The following is a 20,088-nucleotide window of genomic DNA, read 5'->3' on the forward strand; positions in this document are numbered from 1 at the left end:
AACACACACACACTCTGGATGTAACACACACTGTGTCACTAACACACGTGCACACATTCACCCAGACACCAACGCATTCACACACTAACACTCACTTCTCCCGCCATACACATCCCTCTCACTAACTGTCTCGCTCATTAGTGTGGCTGCCTCGTCACCTCCCTCCAGCTAATCGTGTGTCTCTCCTGTCATTCTTTTGTTTTTTACTCGCTCGCTCTCTCATCGGTTCCCAGTTTTTTCCTTTCTCCCCTCACTCTCATACTAGCCTCTCTTTTTCTCTCACACTCCCCAGACGGACTGTCTCTTTATCCCTCTCTCCTCCCCTCTTTCTCTCTCAGATTCTCCCTCTCTCTCCTTCTTTCACACATTTCGCTCTGTCATTAATCACAGGGCTTAGCTCCAACAGTGGGAAAAATAAACAGTTCAATATATTAATCCTCTCAATCAACAGAAGTGACAGCCCCTGGGGGAGAGTCACAAATGGAGGGAAAAAAGGGCGACAAGGAAGGGGGCAGGTGCCTTATTGCCCTTCAACATAATATTTACATTAAAAATGTACAGTGCGTTATTGGCCCTGTAACATTTTAATACAATAACCCAACTCTTTCAGCTCCTGAGTGCCTTAATACCCCAGTAACATTTATTACAGTACCCCGGCTCCTGAGTGCCTTATTACCCCTGTAACATCTTATTACAGTACCCCGGCTCCTGAGTGCCTTATTACCCCTGTAACATCTTATTACAGTACCCCAGCTCCTGAGTGCCTTATTACCCCTGGAACATCTTATTACAGTACCCCAGCTCCTGAGTGCCTTATTACCCCTGTAACATCTTGTTACAGTACCCTGGCTCCTGAGTGCCTTATTACCCTGTAACATCTTATTACAGTACCCTGGCTCCTGAGTGCCTTATTACCCCTGTAACATCTTATTACAGTACCCCAGCTCCTGGGCGCCTTATTACACCTGTAACATCTTATTACAGTACCCTGGCTCCTGAGTGCCTTATTACCCCGTAACATCTTATTACAGTAACCTGGCTCCTGGGTGCCTTATTACACCTGTAACATCTTATTACAGTAACCCAGCTCCTGGGTGCTTTATTACACCTGTAACATGTTATTACAGTACCCTGGATTCTGAGTGCCTTATTACCCCTGTAACACCTTATTACAGTAACCTGGATTCTGAGTGCCTTATTTCTGGGTGCCTTATTACCCCAGTAACATCTTATTCTAGTAACCCGGCTCCTGAGTGTCTTATTACCCCTGTAACATTTATTACTGTAACCCGGCTCCGGAGTGCCTTATTACCCCTGTAACATTTATTACTGTAACCCGGCTCCGGAGTGCCTTATTACCCCTGTAACGTATTATTACAGTAAGCCAACAATCTTTCTTGCCTGCTGTTCCTCTCTTCATATACATAGCTTATTTTTCGGACTCAAGTCTCACTGTCCTGTTTCCACTTTCCTCTTCTTTCCTCGGGATTTACGTACAGGGTGACGTTTCATTTGTGGGATTTAAAGTATTCTCATCCTTTTGGTATCTATATCTGTCTGTTCTCTCAGGAACCAGGGTAGGGATCAAAAGTGAAACAAACACAGATAGATCATTCTTTTTTCCTAATGAAGAAACATGAGAAGACACATTTATATATAGGCACAGTTACGCTGTCGCTATGAACTCGTAACCTGGACACATATATAAATGCATTTTAATATGAGTGAGTATACAAAGATGTTATAACATGGTAAAGATGTTAATTTGGTGACAATAATGAAATCAGAGGGAACATGTGTATGTAAGAGTGAGTATGATGACATCAGAAGGTGAAGGAATGAGAGCTGTTGACGTAGGGCATAGGATGAATAATGGCGGGCAGTGTTGGGTGAACTCATACAGGAGGATAATGACTTATGAAAGCGGGAAAAGATGATTGAGAGGCAATGACATAAAGGGCGGAAAGTACAATGAATGATGTTTATGGATGGGAGCATAATGGCTTGGAAGATGGAAGAGCTTGGCTAGCCCTGTATAATGCATAGTTAAATCAGTGAGAGTTTATCAAAGTCTTCTAACCCATTTAATTAAACATTATACAGTGTCAGCTCAAACATGGCAGATTTGGCCCTTCATTGAAGGAAGAGAGTTGAAACCGCAACTAATGCCAAGTTAGTGAGTAGACCTCACGCACAAGTGACACTGTGTGGCAGAGGGTCTGCTGTCCCCCCAAAGAACCTGCCACCCTAACCCAGAATACATCACTGGTGAAGATATAAGCAGCCATTAGATTAACAAAGAGGCCATGAACATTGGAGGGTGAAAGGATAACGGCGGAGGGGGGTAAGAAAAAGACATTGCAAGGTGATATACTGTACCTACATGAGAAGAGGGACCCTTAGTCGGGGACAACTAGACATAATCCAGGAGAGAATGTTTCCTACTTATAACAGTCATGCCCCCCCCCAGTTGAGCCTCTGGGTACTGTGACCCCCAGGACTTTGCTGTTTTCTCTCAAACAAAACCTAGGGGCAAACCTAACTCAATTAACAGGCCAAAGGGTCAGAGCAGCCTGAGAACTGGCATGATCAAAACCGTGCACTCAAATAACAATAAATGCACTCAAAGATCACCAACAAAGCTCGCTACATGGGGGGACGAGTGCAGTCAGTGTCAGGATTAAAAAGGCATAAAGAAGCAAAACACCACATGCAAGCATGACATCACAACGCCAAATTGTGCAAAGAGTAATAAAATAAGACATCATCAAAATAAGTGACTGCCCACGTATGAGATGCAGAAATGCAGCCAAGAAGCCATCAAAGGCATGGCAACACGAGACCAGAAACTCGAGGGAAGATCGTGAGGGGTTAAAATATAGACAATTGGGAATTAATGGAAAAATAGGTGAATAACGATATTTGGGACTGGAAAGTGTTAATTGTTTCATCAGCAATGACATTGAGGACATATAAGTAAGTAGGATCTAGAGAGGACCCATCTAATTTTGCAAACATGGCATCTGTGTGTTGTATGTCATGGTATGTTTCATTCTTTCCTTTATATGTTGTCAGCGCCACAGAGATTGTCATTGTCCATAGAGGCCTGGTTGACAAAATCCAACCGACTCCTCAACTTTCTACAGTGAGACCACCCAGAAAAGGGAGGACTTGTTCATTCAATCACTACAACTCGGTTGTGTTTCCTTCAACACAAATGTGCCTCTGGCAAGGAAGGAGTTGAGCGAGACTCTGTAGGGGAGAGGTTAGATGCCTTTGGGCCTTGGCCAACATGCTTATCTGTCCATCTAAACTTGGCTTTTACCCTCATGGACTCCACTGTGAGAACATTCCATGCAAGGATTTAAAAAAAAATGTGGCTAAATGTAGCTTTAACCTCTCCCAGTTCCACATCTTCACTCACATCATTTTTTTCCTTGCCCCCTCTTCCATTACCCTCCCTCCTCTGATTTTTCATCTTCTTGGGACCTTTCCTATTTTCTCTTTATGCTATTAATATCTAATCTCCGACGTTTCTGTTTCATTTCCTGCAATTTTGGCTTCACCGTTTAATCTTTTATGGGATTTTTCTGTTACCCTCCTCCTTTTACACTCCCTCTCTCCAATTTGTTTGTTTTCTCTTTGCTGTCTTTCTGTTTCCCTTGACGTTCTTTTCCCTTGCCCTATTCATTCCACCCTATTTTGTGCCACCTTCTCCCCCTTCTATATTCAAACAACCTACTAATGAGAATCAATACGGCCACGTTTCAGTAACAATTTGTAACATATCCTTTACAGAGTTATTAACCATACAGATGCCTGGAACAGTCTCCCCTTAAAAATGGGAATCTGAATGAATGTCTGGTTGTTCATTATGAGTCATGGTGTTGCAGTGACACAAACTGGCCACTAGAGTCAAACTGTGCTTTATATAAGAGTTCAACAGTGACATCTAGTGGTCATCCTATGTAAGGTTCATGTATTATTATTACATCTGCAATCTATGTTCTAAATACACAATAGGAGATACAGAGATGCCTTGATAAAGCGAAGAACTTTCACACAGTTTCAAAGTATGTTCCACTTTCAGTTTGTAAAAAACTATTACCATGCTTTTTTTTGGCGATATAGAAAAACATTTTTGGATATATTTTATTTTTTATTATTATTATTTGATTTATTTTGCGCCATCATACTCTACAGCGTTGTGCAATGCTTTCATACAATTAGATATGTTTTAAATATTATAATGTTTGAAAAGCTTTGCATTAACTATAAGTAGCTGTTTTGCTTCGCTTTATCTACCAGAGCCACACTCCTTATCATGCTGACTTGTGATAAGCAACACAATGGAGGGGGGTGAATAAAATATGGTGAAGATGCACTGCCCATGAGGCTGCCGGTTAGCACAACCATCAGATTCACATATATTAAGGCAGCTGCGCTGTCTTTATACATTCAGATCTTGAGTTGTGATCCCGTAAAATTTCCCTTTATGCCAAAAAGTATCCTTTAAAATATGCAAAAAAAAACAGAACTGGAGCCCTCTTCAGTGTAAAAAAATGTAAGCTTTATTCTTTTTTTTTCCAAGCATCTAAATGTAAAGAGTATGCAAGCACATGAGTTACGGTGGCTCAGGTATGCCAGCTTACTAACGCGTTTCGCTCTGAGAGGCACTTAATCATGGGGGTAGAGACCTCCTGTTCTGGTGTTTGCACATTTTGGAGATGTGAAGGTTTCCGAATGGTAATGCCCCACCGAGTATAAGAAGTGAGTGCTACAACACTGGGACCACCCACCCTGATCCCGAAAAGGGGGTCCACCCTCATGCCAAAAAAAGAGGGCTCCGGGTAGCTGGAGCCTGGATGTTCCCAGGTATGTATAAAGGTAACGAGGACTTAATGAAATAAGCAGGACTTCATTAACATTGCCATAAAGAATCAGCTCAATGCAGTGCTAGGTTGGGTTGGGAATGTTGTCCAAATATCACATGACTGCCCACAATGGTATCCTCCACGTCTGCATCTAAGCTGAGTGATAACTGATATTTTCTTCATTGCTACACCTTGTGACTGTGTTTAATGTTTAAAGGAATTCTTCAAAGTGTGACAAGTGCGCTAACTCCCCTACTTATTTCATAGCGCTGTCCACATCCCCCCTATGTGTACTATAGTTATAAATAATAATAATAATAATAATATGGATATACAAGTTATAAATGTGCATCATTTAATAATTCATTAGCAAATATGCAATTAGATCTCTCAAAACTGTAACACTCCTGTCTCCCTTCTGAAGAAAGCCAAAACTGCATTCTAGTCGTGTGATAAAGTTCCTTTCCACAATAACGTTCTTGAGGGGCCGTGATCTTAGGACAATCGTCATCAGAAACAAAGAAAGAAAATTGAAACGGGAATAAAAATCAGAAGAGAAGAGCAAAAAATGGTCTATCAACCCATTCCCCTTCAGGAGACCTTGTTGTAGCACCCCCTGTCCCCTGCCGCGTTTGGAGAAACATTCATAATTGTGTCTGGAATAAGAGCTGCTGGCGCCATAAGCTGAGGAAGCTATCAGAGATCCCAAATCCGTTCTTCTAATGACAGGCTTTAAAGGAACGTTCATGGAAGTCCTGTTGTTGGCGTGGAATTCAGACGCTACCTCTAGAAGAACTCATTGTTTCATAAGTCGTCTAATGACTTAGCCAAGAGGTAAACCCAGCCTGAGCTGTGAATCGGCCTCACGCAGGTCTCCGTTCCTTGCCTGCTGTCCTCTGGAACATGGTGTTCTTGACATCACCGGTGACAACACCTTGGGACCTGCTGGTTTTGTGCTCCGGGTTCCAAACAAGAATTCAAGCTTTTCATCAAAGGGTTGCCATATTGATCATTTTTTTAAAAGGAGGTGAACATTATTATTTATTGTTTTGTATAGCCCCATCATATTCCGTAGCGCTGTGCAACGGCTAGACAGGGCGTAACAGCTTGACTTACATTTCACGTGTTACTAGGACATGTGACTTGGACTGGTAAAGTGCTGTCCTTGGTGGGAATCAGTTACTTGGTGGTGTCCCTTTCAAACGTATCTCCGCGCATGCGATCTGCTTACCTCCAGAGCAGTCTCAGGGAGAGAGGGGAGAGGGAGAGGGAGAGAGAGGGGAGAGGGGAGAGGGAGGTAACTGTTAATGATGAATTAGCTGTTTAATATAAAACATGTTGCGTTCTGTTGAGCTCTCTTGGTCAGCATACGATCCCGCACTCGGCCGAGACAGACATATCAGGTAACGGCTTAGTGTCCGGACCGATGCAGGAAGGAATGGGGGGTGGGCGAGACTCTGTGAACATTAAAATACATTTATTAAATGTGGATTCTAAATCCCCAAACATGTTTTTTTTTTAATTAAAAATCACGTTAAATTCCACCTCGTACTGTCCTGTATATCACTGTTTATTTTCTGGTGGGTGGGGCTTATTGAAGAGTTTTATGTTCCTTTATGACCTCTTCATATAGATTTATTTAACTAAGTGAGGCATTTAGATAGAATGTTATATTTATATATGTTATATATCAATTTATGTTCACATTCTCTGCTGCAACTTTCGGGGCTGTTTACGTTGATGCCCTCATACCCATCAAACATTCTGCTCAAAGAAAAGAGCGACATCCGGGGAGGAAAAAGGAACAGAGGGATTTGGGTTACACAGAGGACCTCCCTCTTCCCTTTAGAAGTAACATTTGGGGATACGGCGGTAGTCTCCAGAGCCTGATCGGATTTCTGATGACCTCTTGCTGAATCGTAACTGGAGCCATGATCAGGAATGGGGGGCTGCAGCCCCCTGCTTTCTGATCATTCCGTGATCATCTCCAGGGGGGCGGGAATCATTATATGCCAGTGATGTCACTATGATGTCATAAGGTGTACCGTCTGGTTACAAAAGAGATCCCCCCAAAGGGGAGATTTAAAATGAAAATATACAAAAATAGCACAATGACGTTAATATATAATAAATCATCCCGGTACCGGGGCAGAAGACCCAGTCTGGTGTTACTTTGGGAATGTGTTTGGAAAAGGGACCAGGTACCGCATACACCGGCTCTTACCCCAGGATCGCTGACCTGACGTTTGTTTAAAATGTTTACTTTCTGCCCCCTAATCTAATCCTTACGCCAACAATCTAATCTGTTCACAGTCACGCTTGGCACCTTTTCTTCTAGTATTTGCTTCCATCAAATATTTTGGGTATGCCACATATGTGCCGGTGCCCACGGGTGCCCTGACATCCACACAAGCCTAGCGGAAGAATTACACGGCGACGCCAAGCATCACTCTGGGGCTTATTCACTAAGGTGGGAGTTGGCAGGGTGAGTTTACTGAATGCTTGCGGTGTCAGAATTCACGCAGGAAAAACATTTTGTGCCGGCAGCCAGTCAGTGGCAGGAAAACGTTTCCATGCACATGGGGGTCTTGTTAGAGCGCCGCCCCCACTGAGCATTCGGTAAACATATCACATGTAAACATTTCACATGTCAGGAGATATTCTAGCCAGGGGGCTGCCATCCCCTCTGCCGCGTTACACAGAGCCAGATCACCCCATTGGGCAATCAGCATACCGGTACCATCCTACCCGATGGGCCGTTTAAAAGGGCCATTAAAAATATGGAGGTCAGTGCTATGTGGAGCGCCGGGATATGACGTTACGTCCTGCGGAGTTGGCAGCTGGCGGCGTTGCCCTCGGTTACGGTAAATACACCAAACAAAACTCTTGCTCAACAAATACTGGGGGGGGGCAGATGCTCATTGGGGGGATTTTGCGGACCCCTCTATGCATTTGCAAGACGGACGCCCTACAAATGAAAGGGGCTGCACAGACATCCACAGAAAGTGGCTTATCTACTAAGTACCATGCTTCTTAAATCAATTCTATACTCACACATAAGGGGAAGAATTAAAGAAGGGACAACTCTTTTATTCCAACCCAAATAGCGAACCCCTGCCTGGCTGAGAGTGATGGCAGTCACGATCCACAGACTTTGATCTGTCTCAGAACGTTCATCAACGCGGTCACAGCTGACTAATTGGCTCAGCCAATCAGCGCTCACCCAAGCCTTAAGCCACACCCACTCATGTGAACTTTACTCTACTGCGCAAGGAAGCTAAACTAGCTCAACCTACCCTGCTGTGAATAAACACCGACCAATAAAAAGCCAGAACACGCTCTGTGTTGTAGGTTGACACTTTAATTATCCAGTGACGTGGTTGGAAAGATGAAAGGGGCGGGGCTTCTGATGTGTCCTCTGGAGAATAGAACACCGAAGACAGAATTGCAGGTGATATACATCGCAATATTTACAAATGTGCGGGATATATAGAATTCTGAGTCAGAATGTGGAAATTTAGCTCTGTAGATGAGCATTTCCGGTATAATAAATGTTCATTACAAAAAGGCAATGGCTGAATGCGTTGGGTAACTGGAAGTGTCAGAACTGGAGGTCAGGATCTAGGACTGGAGGGTCTGAGGCTCTGACGTAATGAAGGGAATTCGATTTTGCTGAGAGGGTAGTAGATAAATGTAATAGCTTCCCAGCAGAAGTGGCAGAGATGAATACAGTGAGGGCATTTAAAAACACATGGGATAGCCATATGGCTTCTGAATCTAAGGCGAGACCGACAGTCTTTACGGCAGGAACAGGCAGTCCGGACGGGCCGGATGGGTCCGATCTGCCGGCAAGTTCTAGGTTTCGATATTAAGTATATTTGTGCAAAAATAAATATTATTTGTGTATGTGACAGTAGAATGTTCTTTCCGTTCTGGAACCCGTGTGCGTGTTTCATGCTGCGCCTGTGTTTGTTACGTGTAACCACGTCCTTATGGATGGTGTATGGATACATAGTGCTCAGCGTGACGTGTGAAAGGGGTCGTATATGGTCACCCTAGGGGCAGATCTGTGCCAGTAACCGCCAGTGTATATATATATATATATATATATATATATATATATATATATATATATATATATATATATATATATATATATATATATATATATATATATATATATATATATATATATATATATATATATATATATACATATATATATACATATATTGCGTCCTTATTTCTGACCCTGTGCAATAAGTGTGTCGCTGCTGGGATCCTATTGGATCTAGTGGGTACCTGTGGAGATCCTTCGGCCTTAACGTCAAGTGGGCTTCATGATGACAGGGGTATGATTTACATGGGTGTGTAGATTTCACCCGGACCCCTCACGTATGACGTATGGCTGGTGGGGTGTGTGTGTGGGGGGGCTTGTAACCCCAGCCGTGTTCGGGGGCCGGATACGGCACGCCAATCATGTTTTGCGAGCTCTTTTTTTCTCCAGTTCTTGGCGACCCTGTTGGAAATATCTGGTGGGAGGGATATCTGTCCCTTTTGGCCACCGTCCCTCCTAGAAGTCTTCAGTGGGTCTGCGCTTCAGAGGAGACCCTACAAGATCTGGCGACCCCCGACTTCGGTCTGGGCTCTCGCAGATCGGGGACCTGGTACCCCTGTGGTCTTAAAGCCACTTGGCGCTCCGAGTCACCGTTTTTTCCCCGCGGAGGGGAGTGCTCAACCCCCGAGCTTCACAAAATCCCACTAGTGTCTCCTTAAATATGTTTCTAACCGGGAATAAACGGTACGCGGCGGATCAAAGCACCGGCTGTAGCCTTTTTTTCACTCGTTCTTTTCTCCCTCCGTAGGAACCCCCGGCGTGGCCGCCATGCAGTTCTACGTGTCTCGTCTCCTGCTAATGGTGACCAGGGCCGCCCTGCGGGTGTCCGGGGTCATGTTCTGGATCCTGGTGTACACGGCCGCCCTGCTCTCCGCGGCTTCCTACCTCCCCGATGCTTTGAGGCTGGTGATCAGAAGACCCTTGGGAGCGTTTCACTGGGGGCCCCGTAAGACGGCACCGCACTGCTTAATGAGCAGCGCCCACGGGCAGCACGGAAACCTCAGGATCAAGGTGGGTTTGGCTGGTGGGCAAAAGGGGGGGCGGTCTGCAAAAGTCGTGGAATTATCTTTAATTCTTTCTTTTTCTGCGCAGAATTCCGGGATCCGGTTCCATTATGTGGCTTCGGGAGACAAAGGGAGTCCGTTAATGTTACTGCTGCATGGGTTTCCAGAGAACTGGTAAATGATTCCCTCTCGCACAGCGGGGCAAAGCTGCCTTTACAACACGGGGGTATTCTGCCAATGCAACTGCCCCTTCCCTTGCCCCCTAGTTTGCGGGCAGAGGCATTATATAGTCTAGGGAGGCACCGAAACAGAAAATTCAGGATTCACTTGGCCAAAACTGAAATGGAAAATGACCCCCTTCCTTAAAAAAATAAATAACCACGCTTTTATAAAAAGTAATTAACACACCAAAATGGGACAAAAAATGGTTAACAGCAATCACACTGCTATCATGCCCGGACAACCGGTACATGCTAGAACCTGGGCATGATAGGAGTGTGATTTCAATAACAATATTACGTAAATGATTGTTAGCAGCAGTGCATGCTGGAATCTAGGTATCCCTGGGCATGATAGGAGTGTGATTGATGTTAACAGTTATATATATATATATATATATACACTCCTATCATGCCCAGGCAGCCAGCACATGCTAGAACATGGGCATGATAGGAGTGTGATAACAGGCCATGCCATCCCCCCTCCCTACACACACTCACTCATATACTCATTTATTTACAGATACTCTGTAAATTTATTTAGGGATCGCTTTCCTGTCACTGATTGCTGGCTTCAGTCAGCCAATCACTGGCAAGAAATGACAGCTGCAGCAAATAATCTGCAGCTTAAAGTGTTTTTGTTTTGTTTTGATGAATATTAATGTAATTCTTTGGGTGTGTTTAATTTTAGGAACAAACTTTTAATTGACTGGATCTACCAGATTTATTTCACATTAAAAAATATTCTTTACCGTCTCTGCCCTTCTCCTTATATTATATTTTTATTATTATTTAATAATTTTTATAGCGCCAACATATTTCGCAGCCCTGTACAATGTGTAAACAGGACAAAACAAATAGGTGAAGCAAAAGGTGAGGAGGGGTACGTTGTAACAGTAAAAATATATACTTTTACAAAGTGAAAATTTATATAATCATCCTGCGATAGAAAAAAAATCTTAAAAAGGGGCAAAACCCACAATATTTATTTTAATCGAAAAACCTATTTTTGGTATTTTGAAATATTTTTGACTTTTTTTTTTCTAAAAGTTAACGTTACAGAATCTGTTAGAAGAAGAAAAGTAATATAGGGGACTCTCTGGTGAGATAGAAACAGAATTTCTGGCCCATCTAGTCTGCCCATTTTTCCTGATGATGTAAAGATCCCCATGTGTGTTTCAATTCCCTTTACTGTTTTAGCTTTTACTACCTCTGCTGGGAGGCTGTTCCACTTATCTACCACACTCTAACAAAACAAAAACAAAATCCCACACAACGGTAAATGCACGGTAAAGACTTGTTGCATTTATTTTTTTCCCCCAACTAAAATAGGATTTTATTGGTTTTCATCAAAATGAGTAAATTTGATTAATAGAAACACTATTATAGACAGTTTGGTACCAACAAGAAAAAGATTAAGATAGAAAAGAATATAGTACAGACCCCTATAAAATAAAAAAGTTCCTCCGTACCCCCCGGCGCTCTGCTCCTTCTCTCCTCTAGTGAGACGATGCACTTCTATTCCTTTTCTATTCTAGGTACTCGTGGAGGTACCAGCTTGATGAGTTCTCGCGCGGCTACCGGACAGTAGCTGTTGATTTAAGAGGTTTTGGCAGCACGGACGCCCCGTCTAACCTGCAGGATTACAAAATAGAGACCCTGCTGCAGGACGTGCGAGATCTCATTTGGGGTCTGGGTGAGTGCCAGCTCTGGGGACAAGAATTCGACTTTTTTGCTTCATTTGCAGTACCTGCTGCTATGGTGTGCCCTGCGCGGAGCCCATGATTTCCACTCGGACGTAACATTCTGTCGTTTTGTTCCTTTTTCTGAAAGTTTACTTGTGTAAAGCAAAACAGGATATTTTAAGAGGTTTCTATGGCAACAACTTGATGATAATTAAATAGATATATATATATTATATACACACATAAAATGACAGCACGTTATTAATGTAATATTTCTTATTACCAAAATCATGAGGTTTCTGCGCTATAATGTAGCATTGCGGCTTATGTATAAGAATGATTCTGCCATTATTAGCAGCCGATGGAATGTTCATCCTGTTGGGACAACTCCATTGGTTGCTATGGTGATAAGACCACATTTGATGTAAGCTCGTGTTTTATTCACATTGATTGGGTTGAATATTTGCACAGGAGGCGGGAATGCATGTATACGTATGACATGGGACTTAAACATTTTACCGTCCATGTCCTGGAGTCTTATGGACAGACTTGGTACGATCCATTGTGACGTTTTTGCTTCTTTCACGAGGACAGGTTACTCCAGCTGTGTTCTGGTCGGCCACGATTGGGGAGGTACTCTGGCGTGGACGTTTGCTGTTCGCCACCGTAATATGGTTACCCATCTTATCGTCATGAATGCGCCTCACCCCTCGGCCTTCCATGGTGAGCAAACTATCCTCTGAGTATTGTTTGACTGCTTAATTGTGGCCCTATTGTGATTGTAAAACTATTAAAAATACTTTACTTATTACTTAAAGAGTTTAGAAGGGGAAAAAACGCCGTCTACCTGCCAATGTACCCTCAACAGTACAGGAGCCGACTGTGTCCATAAAGTTTGCATGGCTCCTCACAGCCAAGTATGGTTTTTGGACACTGTCACCTCCTCCTATAAAGTTGGGGGTCAGTTAATGCAGTGAATACCAGGGGCAAGACGGCAGACAGAAGTCAGCATCTCAACATCAAGTGAAAAAAAATCTGGGGTCTTACTGAAGGGTTCATCTTGGAGTTTGAAGATGAGACGTGTCCCATGGCTGTGATAGGATCGTGGTCCACGTTTAAAGGAGGCAAGTAGGGTCTGCTGACAGGGCATCCATGGATCTGCTTATGGATCCCTAGGCTATACGCCGTTCAGCGACTGGTGTATTTAGATCGCAGCTGTCTTGACATGTTGGCCGTGACTGAACTGATCCATTGATCTGGTGTCTTCCTCATCAGATTATGTGCTGCTGCATCCATCACAGCTCTTCTCGTCCCGGTATGTCTTCCTCTTCCAGTTGCCGTTCTTGCCCGAAATCCTGCTGTCCATGGGTGACTTTGAGGTGAGATATAACCATGTGCATGAAAACCAGTAAGGATTTCATCTTCAATACTGCCCTAGGCCTCACCCAGGGCAGTTCCCCCTGCTGCCTCCCCTCCATTACTGGCATCCTTACTGCTGATCTCCCTTATAACATTGAGCAACGAGGAGCCTGGTTTGGTGGCAGAGGGGCTGCTGCCTCACCTTGGTTTAGGTGTAGACCTGAATACTCCTCTGCTTATATCTAAAGGGAGGACATCGATGTAAGGCAGCCTCACCAAGAAGCATAATCAAAATTCCTACTGAAGTACATATATAGAGAGCAGCAATCAACTATAACCCAGCTCTATAATAAGCAGATATTGGGTATTATTGACTATTACTCATATAGTGCAAGCCAGTTGTCTGTACGATTATACCACCCACACTGAAACGCTAGCGGCCAACTGCCTGCTAGCCACATGGTGGTAGCTGGCTTTTCAGTACCTGGGGTAGGAAGCCACACAGTGGTATGTGGCTGTAAGGAGCCCGGGGCAGGAAGCCACATAGGGGTATGGGGCTGTAAGGAGCCCGGGGCAGGAAGCCACATAGGGGTATGTGGCTATAAGGAGCCCAGGGCAGGAAGCCACACAGTGGTAGTTGGTTGTTCAGTGCCTTGGGTAAGAAGCCACACAGTGGTAGTTGGTTGCTCAGTGCCTTGGGTAGGAAGCCACCCAGTGGTAGGTGGCTGTAAGGAGCCTGGGGAATGAAGCCACTTAGTGTTATGTGGCTGTAAGGAGTCTGGGTAGGAATCCAGAAAGTGGTAGCTGGCTAATCAGTGATGTGCAGTGAAACGCGTGACAGATGGCTGCATGTTGGGTAAAAGGACTGTTACACCTGGCTATGCAGCGGCTGACCATTGCCTAACACTTTTTCCACAGTACATCAGAAAGCCGATGACAGATTCCATTCTGGGGATACAGAGCAGGGAGCGGAGGCTGAGCAAAGACGAGACAGAGGCATTTATATATTACATCTCCCAAAAGGGCGCTCTGACACCCCCACTCAACTACTACAGAAACCTGTTTGGGTGAGAACTGATACACAACATAGCACTGTGTCACATCAGGGATTTAAACAGTAAGACCCCATTATTAGGCAATAATACTGATGGACAATATAAACCTCACCAGGAGAGTGCTTGCATCTTGCAGCCCAGTGAGCAAGAACAAAAAATATACACTCAAAGTAAAATAATATGCATAGCTCCACTACAAAGAGTAGATATGAGGGTCTTAAGAGGGGATATGATAATGTCATGTAGATCCATACAGGGCCGATAGCTGCCGCTCTCTGATGACCTGTTTATAAATAGAACTGTATGACAAGAGGTCATCTATACAGACTTAAAGGAATGCATTTTCCCCTAAAGCAGGGAAGAATATTCTTTAACCCCTACACGACAAGGAAAAACATCCCGTTGGCGACAACTGACGGGCCTAGCACGTCATGACTTTAAAAGGGTGATTGCCGTAATACCTCGATAGTGAGAGAGCGAGACCACTGTGAGGGATTTTGCCTGATGGCAGCGTCCATTACATAAAAGTTCTCAAGAGGGCCTCTCCAGAGATTCCCCCTGCAAGTTGAATACAACTACTGCATTCAGGCATGCAAATCAATGGAGCTCAGCTTACTAATCACATATGGATAGTCAAATAAATAAAAATAGTAAAAAAACTGGTTACATGTAAAAATAATTCCCCATGATGCCACCGTCCAGAACCATCCAGCTCCAATAAAATGAGAAAAAAAAATCCTTGCATGGAAAGTGTTGAAATACTGGCATTTTAAATGTCCATGGGGTGTCTAGTTTTAAAAAAAATATATTTTTATATATATAAGAAATAGCCATATGTACTTATTGGCATGGAACGTGCAAACACCCCATAAAACCATTGGGTATTTCTAAACTCAGGGCAAATAGTAGAATCTCTCTAGCAGGCTCTTTTCATTAGCTTTTGTAGATAAGTAAACGTCAGAAAAAGTCATTTTTCTAAATTTTTCCACCATATTTTATACTTTTTAATAGTAAATTATGATACAATCGTTATCAGCTGGGCTGGATGATTCTTCTTAGTCCAGAAGGATATACAGATGTAGAACACGATACAAGGACAGCATTAGTTATAGCGAGTTGGTCACGAGAGAAATCAGGTGCCGTTATGACGTGAAGAGAGAATTTTACCCCTTTTTGAGGCACAATTGGAGAGTTCTTCCATGTGGGGTGTCTTGCTTTTTCTGGATCAACAGCAAGGTCGAACTTGGTGTCTAATAACTTCCTGTTATTGGGATTTGTGATTATTCTCCTCAGGTTCTTTCCGGTGAAGGCTCAGGACGTGCTGGTGCCCACGCTTCTCCTCTGGGGGGAGAATGACGCCTTCTTGGAGGCTGACATGGTCCCAGAGATGAAGCAGTATGTCCACGGGCCCTTCCGGACGGAGATCATAGCCAACGCCAGCCACTGGCTTCAGCAGGACCAACCCCAGGAGGTCAACAGAATCATGAGGGACTTTCTGAGAGATGATGATGTAGATGGAATACAGCAGGCCGCCTAACGGAACGTTGCGTATAACTTTCGGGCTCGCCGTAGACACGCTCGTCGTATCAGACGAGGTGTGAAACAATATGATAGTGAATGGCTTTAAGAGCAGTTATGAAGACATAATGAAAGAAGCCCCATTTTAGGGTATATTTTAAACGCTTTATTTTAATGTTTTTTGAGGGTTTTTTTTAAATCGTGTTTATTTCTGAGGGTTAGTTCTACAGGAATAGGTACTGTGACAAACCCACTTTTAGCTAAGGGCCAGTACTTTTCAGTCCCCTAGGGCAATATGCCTCGGGGGCAGCTATATTCTGGTGAACTTTGATTTTATTTATATTTACAAATATCCCCCCAAAACCAGCCCATGAACTAAAAGCCTAGCTCCCAAACTCAGTCCTCTCTGCATGGCCAATAATCTGTTGGCCCAGACTGACCAGGCGAAACATCTACTCACTTCATCCTTCCCACCAGGTTCTAGAATGCCTCCCCAGACAGCGTCCACGGGTCCAGACAGGCAATGCCATGTTTGGCTCAGGGATCCTTCTTCCGGAGAGGCCCTTCTTGCCCTGGGAACTAACTCTAACCTCAACAGTCTCCCTGATCGTGAGGCATCGGAGACTTTAAATGTCCATGTCCAGCTTGGACATCACGTCCTGCTCTCCAGTTGCTCCACGCCAGGGACCCATAGGCATGATTTACGCATCATCTGTGCACAAAAACTCTGCTTAAGAGTTACTGAGTGATATCAGGGGTGCTACGAGCAGTTTGGGATCTACGCGCTGGAACCCATGGCCTGGGCATTGTATATAGTGGCCCTCAACTAGGCAATATATAGAATACATAGAAAAATGCAAATGGTTTCGGATTACATTTAAACTCAAGTGAAAGTTAAAGATTCTGTTAAGGAGCGTTACACGGGGCGAGGGGTTGCAGGAATCCGGCAGACATCACATCTGCCTCCAATAACGAGGACGCAAGGAATCAGCGTTTAAATATAAAATATGTACATATAGGGATTCCACCGCACTATACGGCCGTATATTACATAGCCCACCTACCCCGAGTTTGGAGCCAATCGGTGGGACTGCACTGTTTTTTAACCCACGGAGACTCTCATGCAACTTAAAGCCCCCTCTCTGGACATAATAATAATAAAGGGGTATTTTGTGGTAGGTGGGCTGCTTAACAGTAAAGTCGGCCAAGACCACAGAATTTAGACAGATGTAATATTTGCTGGGTATGTGCGCTGTGCATGTACATGTTTTTTTAGCAGCACCCCAAAATTTGAATATATATGCTTTTTAGGGTGTGCTTCGTTGCAGTGATCCCTCACTGGAGATTGCACTGTGTTCATGCTATTAGCTCGACCTGATATTTATCACTAGCCGTAGATGCCCTCCCGGGGTATTTTCGTTTAGGGGGTATCTACAGAACAAGCGAGTGGTTCCCCTCTTCGGAGAGGGACCGAGAAGATAAAGCCCTCGCGCAGGACTTCTGACCGGGGAGGGAAGGAAGGGGTTGTAGATACCCTTGGGGGGGGGTGCGGAACCAGGAGATGAGGATTTGGGGTCCGTGACAGGTACCGTTGGTAAATTACTGGGTACGATTCTAGAACTCCAAGCCAGTCCCGATAGGTGGACGATACCAATGTGATCCATGTCATATTGCTTTAATATTATATGTCAGGTAAGCCTAGAGGGTACTGCGGTGTAATATGTGTACATTACTGTAAATGATCAATGTGCGGATCGGGGGAGGGGGTGTATATTTGTATATGTGTATTTATTAAAGTGGATTGATGTGTTTCAGATTATTGGAACTTTGTTTTTTTTTTCTGTAAGATCCTAAAATGTGTTCTTAAAGGTCTTGGTGTATTAACCCCTTCGGCCCCGCACAAGTTATACATCATTATACATCATATAATAATTATTTGTGATGACAGAAGATTTGTGATCATTAAAATAATGATGTTTTCATTTAACGAACAGGACCAGGTCCTCTAATGTTGGACTTCGGCTCCTCTCAGGTTAACCTGCTCAGATCTCACAGTGATTTCCCGCAAGCGCTGAGGTCTGCCGCCTGCGGGGTGAGTGCACGTTAGGTCATAGTGTGAGATTATGACGTCATCGTAAAAACAGCCAGTGTGTTGACCTGGCATGAACATCAGGGGGCGATGTATCCGGGTACCTCTATTGTAATGCAAATTCGATCTCCCATGAAAACAATAGAAAAGTTACACTCCAATGACCTATTTAGCAGATAATGCCCCAGGTGGGCTGTGGATCCCCGCCACTTACAGACTGAATGCTGTGCACAGAAGGCTGTGTGTCCAGCTGGGGGCCAGGCATGTATTTTCTCATCTCGTTCGAGTTTTTACTTGAAGTGGATACCATTTTTCCATAGTTTTTAAAGATACATAAGCGATTGGAAGCCTCGGATGGCTCTTCTACAGATGAAAGGTCTTGAACGTTTTACATCTTTTTTTTTCCATTTGGCCCAATAAAAGCAATGAAGAATGAAACAAGAATTAACCAAAAGGGCTTTTTTTTCCATTGACCTTTTCTAAAAATATACCAACTTGAGAAAATAATGGCATTCCTGGAGCTGTGGATTACGGAATGGTATTAATAATAATAATTATTATTATAATAATAATTAAAGGGGGTCCCAAATAATGCAAGAAGAAATAGAATTCATTGCCGGACAAGGACGCCATGCTAGGGCACGGGCGACTAAGTGCTTCAACGGATTTCCTTCCAACTGGAGGGCTACTCTAAATGATTATATATTAATTTATATAGCGCCGTCCTATTCTGCAGTGCCGTACAGGCCCCGAACCGGCCGCCTGGCAAACTGTGCCAATGCCTGTCGTGATGCTGGATATGCCCGGCCATCCGCTGCGTGACTATAAAAACGTCATGTGTAGCTGCTGGCCTTAAAGTGCCACGGCCACCAAATCATCCTCGGTGCGGCCCTGTACCATGGAGAAACAGAACATAAGAAGGAGTGCGTCAAATAGCTTTATGCTGTCCAAAAGTTTGGGGTCACTTAGAAATGTCCTTGTTTTTGAAGGAAAAGCACTTTTTGTCCATTAAAATAGCATGAAATGGGTGAGAAATCCAGCGCAGACGGGGTTAATGTTGTAGATGACTATTGTAGCTGAAAACGGCTTATTTTGAATGGAATCTCTTCCTAGGTGTACAGAGGCTCTTTATCACTCCCATCACTCCTTTATCACTCCCATCACTCCTTTATCACTCTCATCACTCCTTTATCACTCCCATCACTCCTTTATCACTCTCATCACTCCTTTATCACTCCCATCACTCCTTTATCACTCTCATCACTCCTTTATCACTCCCATCACTCCTTTATCACTCTCATCACTCCTTTATCACTCCCATCACTCCTTTATCACTCTCATCACTCCTTTATCACTCCCATCACTCCTGTGTTCCGATGGCACGTTGGGTTCGCTGATCCGCGTTTAAGTTTAAAAGGCTAATAATTGGCTATAAAACCCTTTTGCGATTATGTTACAGCCAGGAATGTCCTTGGTTTCCATGAAAACAGCTCAGTGACCCCAAATGTTTGAAGATGTGCGTGTGTGTGTGTATGTGTATGTATGTATGCGTGTGTGTGTGTGTGTGTATGTATGTATGTGTGTGTGTATATATATATATATATATGCACACACTATACAGAGGCATCCTGAGAAATGTCGTACACACAACGACCCAATATATGGAAAGGTATGGGGTATAGAAGGACAGTATGGGAACGGAGGGCACGCACGGCAGGAGGAGGGAGGCTGGGATCCAGGGAGAGGAGGACAGCATGGAGCACAGTGAGGGAGAGGAGTGGGCACGGGACACAAAAAGATGCGTCAATTAGCCTGAGAACAGGAAATGAAAGGGGAGGAAAAACTGGGGGAAGGAAACGGACAAGGGAAATATGTCCATTTGTGGGCAGGAGTGGCCATGAGTCTGTGCTGAGTCCCGCTTTCAAATATATTATACAATATATACATACACACTCATACACATATACCGTATATCCACACACATACATACACACTCATACACATATACCGTATATCCGCACACACACATACAAATACGCTCATACACATATACCGTATATCCGCACACACACATACATACACACTCATACACATATACCGTATATCCACACACACACACATACATACATACTCAAACACATATATAGCCGCACACACACATACATACAT

At 43.9% G+C, this 20,088-nt stretch overlaps 1 protein-coding gene across 1 annotated transcript; it reads left to right on the plus strand.

Moving 5' to 3' along the window:
- Positions 1-8,257: 8,257 nt before the first annotated feature.
- LOC128491105 (epoxide hydrolase 3-like) lies at positions 8,258-16,005 on the plus strand. The gene is made up of 8 exons (XM_053463294.1): positions 8,258-8,325; positions 9,740-10,002; positions 10,084-10,169; positions 11,752-11,909; positions 12,493-12,621; positions 13,174-13,277; positions 14,176-14,324; positions 15,606-16,005. Exons 2-8 carry the CDS (start codon positions 9,760-9,762, stop codon positions 15,847-15,849), a joined length of 1,113 nt encoding a protein of 370 aa, XP_053319269.1. The 5' UTR covers positions 8,258-8,325; positions 9,740-9,759; the 3' UTR covers positions 15,850-16,005.
- Positions 16,006-20,088: the final 4,083 nt, after the last annotated feature.

The sequence above is a fragment of the Spea bombifrons genome, chromosome 4 (genome assembly GCF_027358695.1).
Source record: "Spea bombifrons isolate aSpeBom1 chromosome 4, aSpeBom1.2.pri, whole genome shotgun sequence".
NCBI classification, from domain to species: domain Eukaryota; kingdom Metazoa; phylum Chordata; class Amphibia; order Anura; family Pelobatidae; genus Spea; species Spea bombifrons.

Coding starts and splice junctions, on each gene's coding strand:
- LOC128491105 (XM_053463294.1), top strand. CDS start 9,760: ATGCAGTTCTACGTGTCTCGTCTCCTGCTAATGGTGACCAGGGCCGCC. Junction 10,003..10,083: donor ACGGAAACCTCAGGATCAAG/GTGGGTTTGGCT, acceptor TTTTCTGCGCAG/AATTCCGGGATCCGGTTCCA. Junction 11,910..12,492: donor AGATCTCATTTGGGGTCTGG/GTGAGTGCCAGC, acceptor TCACGAGGACAG/GTTACTCCAGCTGTGTTCTG.